This window comes from Danio aesculapii, chromosome 12 (assembly GCF_903798145.1).
Source record: "Danio aesculapii chromosome 12, fDanAes4.1, whole genome shotgun sequence".
Classification (NCBI taxonomy): Eukaryota; Metazoa; Chordata; class Actinopteri; order Cypriniformes; family Danionidae; genus Danio; species Danio aesculapii.
In genome coordinates, this window is record NC_079446.1 from 30,962,813 (window position 1) to 30,975,591 (window position 12,779).

General features: G+C 36.7%; 1 protein-coding gene across 1 annotated transcript in view; it reads right to left on the reverse strand.

Annotated features, from left to right (window-relative positions):
• Nucleotides 1-12,779, reverse strand: part of nrg3b (neuregulin 3b) — a 304,468-nt gene that overhangs the window by 19,883 nt on the left and 271,806 nt on the right. The window contains exons 5-6 of the mRNA XM_056470054.1: nt 2,255-2,357; nt 867-993 (exon numbers count right to left, since the gene is read on the reverse strand). Coding sequence (XP_056326029.1) covers nt 867-993; nt 2,255-2,357 — 230 coding nt within the window. The remainder of the gene's footprint in view (nt 1-866; nt 994-2,254; nt 2,358-12,779) is intronic.

The window sequence follows — 12,779 nt, forward strand, 5'->3', positions numbered from 1 at the left end:
TCTAAATACATCTATGTACATGGAACTTTTCAGAGGAGGGGGTGAAACATGTGGAAATGGAGTGAAGTCTGAACAAAAGATCTGAGCTCTCCTTCTCGGCCTCTTCTTAAATGAATTTTACAGTGCCAGCTCAGCAGATTTAGGTGACGATTATATAAGCAGCCCAATTAAAGGTTTGCTCCGCATGCTTGCATTAGCAAGAGTGACGCTGATCTTGATATGCTACACCCTGTGTCACATCACTATATGCAATTTCGCATAAATGACTTGAGCAAGCATCTGCAAGGAAATGCAAACGTAAACCATCGGGAATAATTCACGCCCGATTCCTCAATCTCATCGGACTCAATGGTACACATGGGAACAAGAGCCGCCAACATTTGCGTATGGGGTGTAAATGAGCCGCCGTGTGGCAGCAGAGAGAGAGACTGATCTTCCCGTTTGGATAATGCGGCTCGATTCATCCAGTCCTTCATCAGCTAGGTGCTGGCTGCCTTTGACTGTTGTTGCATCAGATAGATGCAGTGTTTACTCCCCGAGCTGCATGCAGTGTTATTTCTGTCAGCTTGAGGGATCTGCGGGGCAGGTGGGGAAGCAGTAAAGCCGTGGAGGGCATCATTCCTCCAGTTGCCTGCTGGCCAATTGTATTCATTACTGGTGACTGTTATGCGCAGGGGACTTTATTTGAATCTCCATAACAGCACATGTGGGTGGCTTGAAATCAGACTGTGCTTCTGTATATGTGGTAGACGTATGAGTGTGGAGATGTAGGCTTTTTTTGGGAGGACAAGTGATCATCATGTGCACTGTCAGCGTAAATGTGGACATCATGCAGATTTGCTGTCTGAGATGTAAACAAACGTCACCTTTTGAAGCTGGAGGCTGCTCTCGAGTCTGGGGCTGGATTTAGACATGAGACCAGAGGCGTTGACAGTACAGTCCCTCAAGTTGCGAATTTCAGTCAGATGCGCTCGATGCTTCTCTCTTTGTCTCCTAAAAAAGTTGGTACATTTTTTTTGAAATCACAAAATTTCATTTTGTGCAATGACATTCGGGTCAATGACATGCTGGTTTCTTATTATTAAACAGTATATAGTACTTCTATATATATCTATAGTAAACAGCATTTTCAAAGTTGTTTTAATGACCCACAACTAACATTGGTCACACTATATTTTGATGGTCTTTTTGTTGAATTTAAGTTACATTGCATCTACATGCCAACTTATTCTCATTAGATTATAAGTAGACTGTTGGGTTGGGGTTGGGGTTAGTGTAAGTTGATGTAGTTGCAAAGTTTCTTATAGTCAGTTAAATGTCGGTTGAAGGAGCAGTATCAACAGATATTATGCAGACAGTCTACTAATACTCAAATGGACCATCAAAATAAAGTGTTACCCTAACATTATATAAATGCAAAATATGTAAAACATCAGAAATATTTTTTTTAATGAATGATTTATGCTCTTACAGAAAATCTGTATACTTCACGTGCAATTACTGTACATGTTAAAATCAAATGCGAAATGTGTGGTTTTCATGTGAAACCCAGGTGATCACACATGATAAATATGGACATGTGGAAACCTAAAAGTTTCACGTATTTCACATCACATTTGAGTTTAACATGTAATTGCACATGTTAAGCTTGTATAGTTTACTGTAAGGGCATAAATTATTCATTAAAAATTACCATAACATTTTTGCAGTTTCATTGTTGAATTTTACATTCTGAGCTAACCTTGCCTTTTTATAAAAAGGTCAAATGGTTCCTTTTTCTTTCTTTGTGACTTTAAAGACCTTGACTTGATATTTGCATACAGTTTTTTTTTCTTTTTTTTTCTTAGAAATTATTAAGCATTAAAGTAATTTATTAAAATAAATGTTTTTTTTTTTTTTTTTTACAAAGAACTGATTAAATACTAATATATGTGAAATTAATAAAAATGATGTGAAACTTTAAAAAAAATTTTTTACCAAAGAATTTCATTCCTTCATTTTCCTTTGGCTTAGTCCATCAATTATCAGGAATCACTACAGAAGAATGAACTGCCAACTATTTTGGCATATGTTGTATGCTCTACAAAAGAATTTAATTTAATAAAATTTATTTTGATCATAAAAGAGGCATGTTTTACCATTTCTAAATAAATGAACAGACAGGAATAAAGGTCAGTGACCCACACCTCTTCAGAAATCAAACACATTCAAACTTAGTTTAAAACACCAGCTTCTGAAGATGGTTAAAACTCACTTGTTCTTGCAGTAAAGTGCCATGCAAGCGACTCCCAGCAGGCTGATCCCCATGGCTATGCTGAATATGGACAGAATCTGCCTCTGATAGGTTTCTGCACTCTCTGAAAACAGAAAAGGACAGCACACATTCATCTTCAGCCTTTATTCACAGTCATTACTATTTCGGTTTTGATTGAACAAAAGAATCTTATGAAGCTAATTGGCTCTTAGAGCTTGAAACAAAAATTCAATGGAAACAATACCAGCGTGAGACAAAGTGCATATTTTTTTGGAGATGATTGCAAAGGGACTGTCTCAAAACTAATTGACTAGTTGTGTCATTTTGGCATATTTAACTAGCACGCAGACTTGTGCACACAATCACGTTTGATTTGATGATTGGGGACAGACGGCAGAGGAGCATGCTGGGAGCTGTCAGACAGGCATTGGTCTGTGTCAGAGGTCAGACACGCTTCAGATGTGCTTGCAGTAAGAATCAGCCTAATGATCGCTTTGTTGGAAACCAGCAACAAACTAAACTGCAGCTTGATTTGGAATTATAGGAAGTGAAATTGACTGACTTCCAATAACACAACAGGTGGAAACGTTCTGAGAAATGAAGTGTTCTTTTATCTTGGTCCATAAAATAAAAATTAATGGTCCACTAAAAACATCAAATGGCCCTTTAAACTTTAAAATAAGGCCATCACTCAAAGTTTGTCTCATGGAACCCTAGTTTTCAGATTATAATTGCAAAGTCATGTACTGTATTTTTTAAAATTACTCTTAAACCAAAAACTTGAACATCTATCATCAAATCTACCAATCTGCCAGTGGGAGGCAATTTGGGAAAATGTTCTTTCCATAAATATTTTTAATGGTCATAAACAAGCTGGGACAATGACAGTTATTTATTATTAGTAGTGCTACTATTAGTAATAATAATAATCACAATAAAAAAATCAATATAATAGTAATGAACTAAAGTATTTAATCTTAAAGAGTGGTCCACTATGATATCATATTTTGAACTTTAGCTGATGTCTAATGTAGCTGTGTGTACATAAACAACATCTCTGAATGTAATATGCTCAAAGTGCAATGCAAAGGGAGACATTGGCTTTTACAGAGTTAACCCAAGCAGCAAAGGGGTGTGGCCAGATGCGCTGTAAAATTATAGCAGAGAAAGCTAAAATGTTGTCCAAACGCTGCTATTTCCACAGAGCTTGTTCTGTTTCTGTATTTGAGCTTCCAAAGGACACGACACAAAGAGAGAAGTGCTTACAGTTTAGTTTTATTTATGTTCCATGTAATCATAAAAAATATATAGCTAGCATTTGACTAAGGACAGCTTCCAGAATCTCTTCCAGTGCAGTGCTGGATACTGGAAAACTCCACAAAGAAGGAGCAGCTCCAACCATAATAGATGAAGCTGTGGATTGTAAGCCACAATCTGTAAGTGATTTTATTTGTTCAAATTGATCTATTACATGCATAGTTTCTAGCGTTAACGGTATGTTGTAGTGAGGACATAAACAAGGATGTACACGACGGGAAATGCTGTTTTGCAGGGCTAACAATTTAGCTACAAATTCATATTTATCCGTCAAACCTAACATCACAGCATGTTGTGTTAGCTGACTAATCAGAGTCTCTTGAGTGTGGACTTTCCGAGGAACTGGGAAATATGAACGTTGTTTTTATGTTGGCTGAGTAGCTGTATATCATAAAATTAAGATATATGACAAAATAATGTAATTTCTTTACAAACGAAGCATGAGCACACATTACTTTGCATCTTATAAATAATACACTATAGACCTCCCCATTTAATTATTTTATTAAAACATGGTCTCTGTAGTTTTAAATTTTTGCATCAGTTGAATGTTCTAAATCAAAAAGATCACAAATCTGCTTCACTCTGAATAATGCACATTTTTATAATTACAGTGTGTCGATTTGACAATAGACCCTTTTCACATTTCTGGGTTTCTCAGCAGCAGAAATCATCATAGTTGGGTAAACTCAGAGTTCAGTGAATAGGAGAGTACAACAAATATTTTTTTTTACAATCCAATTTGCTGAAATAATAAAAGAAAAAGTTCACAATAGTGTTATCAAGACTTTCTGAAAAAGAAAAAATAAATTGTGTGAGACTGATAACGGCAGCCAGAATAGAGAAAAACGTCAATTTTATTGTCCTGTCCATAGACTAGCATTAAAAACAACTTGCATAAGCATGATTCAGATGCTCGGTTTGAACTGCAGCAGATCATCTTGACTATGGCTGCGAAACCGCCTACTACTCAGTAGTACTTAAACGTACTACTCGGCCGTTAGAAAAGGACGCTCTATACAGTATGAATGTGAAAAGTACGAATGGAATTCGGACTTACTACATCTGTCATTTTGTCATGGTCACGTGACCTACTTGCGTCAGTTGCGTCGCTTTACTCCCATTCATGAATTTGCTTGTGGGGCATCATGGGATAGCGCAGCATGCATGGAATGCGCACTCCAGAATATCGCCGGAAGTAGTAAGCCATCCGGGTACTTCTCGCATACTGATTTTCGAATTCTATGAATTTGGATATACTACTCGGCTCGCATACTGATTTTAGCGTACTGTATAGTATGGAAGTATGCAGTTTTGGACGCAGCCCATGACTACATGTCTAAGTACATTGACTTGCTGCCATGTGATTGGCTGAATAGAAATTTGCGTTAACAAGCAGTTGGGCAGGTGTACCTAATAAAGGGACCGTGGGTGTATGTGTGAAATATTTTTAGTTTAAATATTCACATTTACGTTAAATATCTTGGTCATTCAATGCATCATTTTTTTAAGTTAGTTCTATTCAACAAGCTTTTTATTTCAAATATTTTAGCCATTATTTTGTTCCATATAGGGTCGTGTTTATTATGTTGGATTAACAGGGAGTTGTTCTTCAGCTCTTCTAGAAGTAGTTCCCGCTAGACGTCAGAACATGGATGCAGAGATTCAAATCCGGTGAGACTTCCTGTGATTCAGTTCATCGTTAAAAAAAAGTGTTGAGAGGTTAAGGTGTGAGCTTTGTTCTTCAAAGCCCCTCTACTACTCCAGCCTGTCCATAGACGCTGCATTAGAAACACCTTGCATAAGTGGTAATTAATTTTTTGTGATTTGATGCATGGATGATACGATACATACACAAATACATATAAATATAAATACCTTTTTTTTTTTTTTTTAAATCTAAATAATATAAAAATTTTAAGGATTTAAGATGCCAATGACCGTTAAACGCAACATAACTGTTGTGAAAAGGGTCCATAGAGCTAAACCATATTGCCTTCTAATTTGTTTTTAAACTAAATAATAATCAGTTGCTAGTCTTTTACTCTCAAATTCTGAATTTTACTTGCATTTGGCTTTTAGAGAGTGTTCATTTTTAGGTTGTTGGGTTTTGGAACATAAATAATGCCTGAAGTATTTCAAATAAAAAGTTTGTCGAATAGCAAAAAGATAACTGAAAATGTAATGCGTTAACTAGTGCTTGCATTTTATAGACTTGAATTGGTAGGGTTTGTATTTTTAGATCCTGAAATTTAACATGGCTATTTATTTAAGCTGTGAATATTTCAACTAAAAATATTTCACACACATTTTCATACTTGCATTCAATACTTCATATTCATCATCCAAAATTTGCTTCCTAAATATCCAGCCAATCTGCACTATATTGGTTTTCCTGCAGTTCCCGGATGTAATGTTGAATTTCAACAACCGATTTTAAACCACTGAATTTATGGAAGGGAGTTTTTCGACTGAAAATTGCCTGCTGAATATTTTACATCATCTTTTTAAGCAGAACTGAATATTTTGGAATTGTGAGTTCTGGTAGGTGAATATGCAGTATTGAATTTAAGTATGAAAATATGTGTGAAATATTTTTAGTTTAAATATTCACATTTACGTTAAATTTCAGGACCTAAATATACAAACCCTGCCAATTCAAGTCATTTAAAATATAAGTGCTTGTTAATTCAATAGCTGTGTCCCAAATGGCACACTATCCACTATGTACTTATGCACTTACACACTCAACAGCATAATATATGTATGTAATGTCTTCCAAATGGAACACTAACGTTTTTTACTAAGCGGAAAGTCAAACCGTTTCCCAGATGACATTTGACTGTTGCCAAATTAGCTAAATGAATGCCCAAACTACCAAATAGTATAACCGCACTACCCATCAGAAGGTGGTATGATCACTCTCGTAGGCGAATTTTGCTTTCACAATCCAAAATAAATAAAGTAATCCAATATCTGTGCTTGAAAGTTCTGCCCCTTCCGCACGTGAGGGAAGTGTCCAATATAACACACTTCTTTTTAACAGTTGAATAAGTGCATCATCCGGGTATTTTAAGTGCACTCATTATTTTTTTTTAGAGTTTTGAGTGTGAATGCATTACTTGCACTATTTATACTACAAAATGGCGTAGAATAGTGCATACAGTAAGTGTGCGATTTGGGACGCACCTATTCCACCATTCAACAAGCATTTTATTTCAAATAGTTTAGGATAATATTGTTCCATATACAGTAGGGTCGTGTTTATTATGTTGGATTGACAGGGAGTTGATCTTCAGCTCTTCTAGAAGTAGTTCCACTTGACATCAGAACATGGATGCTGAGATTTATGTCCGGTGAGACATCCAGTGATCTAGTTCATCGTTAAAAAAAATGTGTTGAGAGAGGTTAAGGTGTGAGCTTTGTTCTTCAAAGCCACCTCTACCATACAAGCCTCAGTAAATAATCTCTATGGATCTATCTTTGTGCACGGGAGCAGAAACTGTGCAGGATTCCAAGAACAGCTTGGGCTATCAGGGACTAAACGACTGGTCCTCGCAGGACATTGAGCCCTGGTTTGGTGGCGAGTCTCTGCGAGCAGATGGCTGGATTCCCTCACAGACTCGCAGCCGTGACTGAAATGCTCTCTCATGCACAGAGCTGACCATTCATGCACACGTGTGCTCATCACCCCCTCCCTCCCGTCTCGCTCTCTCTTTCATGGAAAACGCGCTCCGTAATGGCCACAACAGGACCCGTTCTCCATCCAGATTAAAATCACCCAGGCAGTCATTTCCCAGAAGCAGAAATGCATATCAGTTCCATTTAAACTCGCTCTCCTTCTCTGACAGTTTTGAGGAAATCTTGAGGCAAGCGTGTGAAGCACGACTAATGGAAAACTTCACAGGATTCACTCGTTCACTTAAGGCAAGACACTGGAGGCAAAAAACAGTTTTTTCATGCAACTGTCAATTTTTGGATTTTCATACACTGCTTTTTCAGTCTAACGTAAAGAAATTATTCAAGATACACATTTCAGTGTTACTTGTGTCGCACTATTTCAATTTATCTGTAGATTTCAATTATGGTGCATACTTTTAAGGGGCGTTTTCTCAAGATGAGCCATAAATCTTTACTTCTGGAGGTCTATTGTAAAACATTTTTTTCTGCCTGTTAGCAGTGTTTTCTCAATTATTGAGTGATGGAAATAAAGACCCTAAACCCCACCTATAAAAACACCTTTGTAATGCATGACCCTGAGCCATAAAACCTGTCATAAATGTCATTTTTTTGGAAAGTAAAATTTATACACCATTTAAAAACTGAATATGTAATCTTTCCATTGATGGTTTGTTAGGATAGGATAATATTTGGCTGAAATTAAATAAAAGAATTTAAACTCTGAGGTTACAAAAAAAATAGAAGTATTGAGAAAATCACATGTAAAAGTCATGTGAAGGATTTTGAAATGTGTGAATATTTGAACTTTTTTTGTTCAATGTGTAACAATATGAACTGAAACATGAAGACAGGGATATAGAGTAGCTCCTCCCTCTTTAAAAACAAACAAAAAAAAAAACAGCCAATAGCGTTTTGTTTTAATCACAGCTCTGCCAGTGAGAGTGATTGAGCAGGACATGTCAGATACTAGAGAGCATTTGATTGGTCAAACAATTTGATGAGAAACTGAAGTATGAGGTGTCCTTTAAAAATTGTTTATCAATTTAGGGAGAAGTGACAAACTGTAAGCTTTGAATGTTTATATATTAATGCGTAATTTAGTTGCTGTTTTGAAGCACACTAGAAATCCTTAAGACTAACATAATGATACTAATGTCTGTAATGATTTTTTTTTAATTCACAGTCAAAGTTTTTAGCAATGCACATTAACATTTTTTTTTTTTTATATATATATATATAACTTTCCTTCACCCGGTGACTCCCTTCAGATACATCAACTCGTACGATCGCGTTAATCAAATTTGCTTGAACTAAGCATTCTAAAGTATGGCTATATTTTACAAGCAAGGATTCTGACACAGCAACGTGAAGCAGACGCTTTACAAAATTAGCGTTTAAGGGGGAAGCACGTCAAACTTAATGAAGCATTTGAGGGCTCATGGAATCATCTTAAAGGCAGAGGAATGCACTTTGAGAGTACATTTACATGAACACCAATACTGCGATTTTAATATTATTAAGATAATACTCTAATTAAGAGTCTACCATGTAAACAGTAATTTTTCATTACTTTAAAGGACCACCGAGTCACGAAATGCGGAGGATTTCTTTCCATTCGGCAAGTGGAATCAAATTCTATTAAAACAAAAGTCGAAAGATTAAAAATAAAACATACGAAATTACATGAAACTCTAGAGGAAACGCTGGATAGAGTGGTAATGCGACTAATTGTTTTATACTGAAACTTTCCTTCTAAAAGTGCTTCCTTGGTCTTTTCCATATTTCTTTGAACGTTGAACACAAGTCGACCACAATAGGAAATAAAAAAACCTGCATCTGCGTTAGTTGCATACATTTTTTTAACGCGTTAAATATTTCAAATTAATCGCATGCGTTAACGCACTAATTTTGACAGCACGCGCACACACACACGCACATATATATATATGTGTGTGTGTGTGCGCGTGCTGTCAAAATTAGTGCGTTAACTAATAAACTATATATATATATATATATATATATATAGATATAGATATAGTTTGATATATGTAGTTTGATATATGTACTGCAGGAAATGTACAAAATATCTTCATGGAACATTGGTACAGGAAGTTTGGCCAGAGGAGAAATGGATGTGCCCAACTGAGGCTGGTTTCTCTCAGGGTTTTTTCCTTCACTTTCGTCAATTGGTGAAGTTTATTACTCGCCACTGTCGCCACTGGGTTGCTTGGTTTTGGGACTTGTGGAGCTGCGCATTGATGGATTTGTTCTTTAGTGTTTCAGCAGCAAAAATTTACTAGAACTTCTGTGAAGCTGCTTTGACACAATCTACATAGTAAAAACGCTATATAAATAAAGATGAATTGAATTGGATTGAAATTCCATTTACTTCTAATAAATTTTGCCATTAATGGAAAATCACATTTTGAGCTTGAAATGTTTTCAATTTTGCACATATTATTTAAAATAACAACTCATTTGTGTTATTAAGCATGGAATTTTAGAAAACTTCATATAGTGATCGATCAACTGTTGAAGTATGCTGATAAGGCAGACCTTCACCTGCCTTAAAGCAATAGTTCTGTCATTATTTACTCACCCTTTACTTCCTACACAACTGTTTGACTTTGTTTATTCTGTTTAGCCCAAAATAAGTTTTTTTTTATATATATATTTAAGGTTGGGAGCCTCCAGTCAAGGAGTGAGCATTGTTTTGTGGTATCATAAGTCACTTTCCAAAACCTTTACATTCAATGTTCTATACTGGAACTTCTCATTCCCACACAGACTGTGGGACAACTAAAAACCCTTCTCTTCCAAGAGCACATTAACCCCGGTGAATAAAATCGAGACCACTTGTTAAAGCACCTTCTCTCTTCCTCCCTCTCTTTCTCTCAACCCCCCCCCCTCCCCCCAACAATACTCTAGCACTAAATTCTCTGAGCACAAACAAGTTACTTTGTATAATTAGCACTTCTTGTATGTATTCTCTTCTTGTTGAATCTCTGAATTCCTCCTCAATTGTAAGTCACTTTGGACAAAATTGTGAAAAAGTTATTTTGAAGAATGTTGGAAATCTCTAGCCATTGACTTCCATAGTATTTGTATTCCCCCCCATGGAAGTTGACGGTTACAGGGTTTCAGCTCTCTTCAGGACATCTTGGATTCAACAAAAATAGGAAACACAAAGATTTGGACCCACTTGAGGGTGAGTAAATTCTTTTTTTGGGTGACCTATCGCTTTAAAACAATGCTTCCTGTTGTCATGCACATGAGAAGACACAAGTGTTTGGATATAGCAGAGAAAGCCTGCAGAAAAACCATTTTCACAGCACTTTTGTGGGCTTCTGTTTGTTGACACTGCTTAAAGTCTGTGTGTCCTGTGGTTTGTTGAGGTAAAGGCATCTATTTAGCCCTTGGCTGTGTGATATTTCTCATCCCCAGAGACTTGCTATGCAACATGCTACCTCAGCAAGGTGCAGAGCTCGGGGCTTTGGAGTAATTAACAGCAACATACAAGCGAACACGAGCAAACACACGCATGCAGACGCCATCGCCCATACAGATGCTGCCCTGCGCCTCTACAATACATTTCTTTGGCTCTGTTTCCATGGAAACCCAAGAACATTGGCCGTCTCGGAGGAACATGAGCATCATGTGTGTTTGTATACATTAATGATGGTCAAGGACGAGAAGCGACTTCAGTAATTATTTTCTTTTCTAATAGCATCAAGATGGGATGCAGGCAATGTATATGGTCTGTATAGGAATTTATATGGGTAAGGAGCCAATATTAGATTCGAATCTTGAAATATTTACAATAATACATTGTTTTTTGACAAAATAAAATACACAAAAGTAAATTATTATTCATTAAAATAATAATAAAATAAGAAATATAATTGCATATTTTATTATTATTATTATTAATAATAATAATAATAATAATAATATAATAATAACTCATTCATTCATTCATTTTCTTTTGGCTTAGTCCCTTTAAAGAGCCCCTATTATGGGTTTTTGCAAATTATCTTCCATGCAGTGTGTAACACAGCTCTAAGGGTGCTTTCACACTTGCCTTATTTAGTTCGGTTGACTCGCACTAGAGTTCGTTTTCCTTCTTGGTGCAGTTCGTTAAGGCAGGTGTGAATGTAGCAATCACACTTGAGTGCACACCAAAAGCAGACCAAAAAAGGGTACTGAGACCTTCTTGAAGAGGTGGTCTCGGTACGCTTTCAAATGAACCCTGGAGCGGTTCGTTTGTACTGAGAACATGATCCGAACTATAACAGACCCAACCGCAAAAAGTACTGTGCCTTTTGGACTAATCCAGCTGACGTAGTCCGATGCGCTGTCCCATTTTAAGGGGTTTAGAGGAAAGATATTTGTTGACAGCGCTTTACCAACAACCAAGAGAGAGAAAAACATTACCTGATGGACCATTGGTAATATTTCCAGCAGATGACCATGTCGCCGTTTAACTAAATTAATTCACGCTTCCTCCTAATGCCTTTGGCGTTTGCAATGCATTAAAACAGCCACAGCTGTGCTTCATTCTCGAATTGTATTGTTTGTCTAAACTGATGTATACAAACTGTATAAGTATACTATGACCAGGGATACAATCAGCCAGTGCAGCGACATTTTGTTTCTGCCGGTTTGTTTACTTGCGGGAGTTCCATTGGCATTTTCTGGCATTTTGTTTCAGACCAATCGAAAAGCAGTTTAGGAAATACGTTCAATAACATCTGGCCAATGAGTAATGTGGATTTTGCCACATGACTGCATTTTGGTTCTTTTCAGCTGGTTTGGATCAAAGCGATCAGTGTGAATCAGTGTGATCCCGGTTGAATCGCGTCACGAAGACTTCGTGCTCTGAAGTGTGAGGGAAAGTTAGTGTTATTTTCCCAACCCAAAGATGAGGCTGTGAAGAGTCAGTGGTTGAGGTTTATTTTTGCACAAAATACCTCAGCATTATAGCCCCAGCCTTGTGCTGTGTTCCTATCAGTTTTCTGATGAGTGCTTCAACAATCTACACGCTTACAACGGGGGATTCGTCAGCCGTTTGTTAAAGGAAGGATCAGAAAACACTATTGATGTATAGGACTTTATCAGAGCTTAACAGGAACTTTACAGTACACAGTTCATGGACCAGTTTCTTCCTCCATTTCACAAGGGTAAGTAACTTAAATGTGATTAAAATGGTTGCCTTCTTGTTTTCTCTAGCTTGCAAATTATGTATTTAATTGTGTTTTGTTACTTGTAACCACTCCACACGGCTTGTACTGTATCTGGTTGACTCTTTATATTCTTATATCGCGTTTAAAACCACGTTGAAAATGTGACACGTGCCACTTTGTTTACAGATTTAAATGCATTTGTGAGCTTGCAATCCACTGCCGTTTGTCGCTATGGCCACCGTCAGCTGTTTCTTCACACGTGCTGAGGTCAAGTTTCAAAATAGTTAAACTTTTGCCACTGTGTGGATTAATACTCAATGTGTGTTATGGTTAAGAATAGAGCA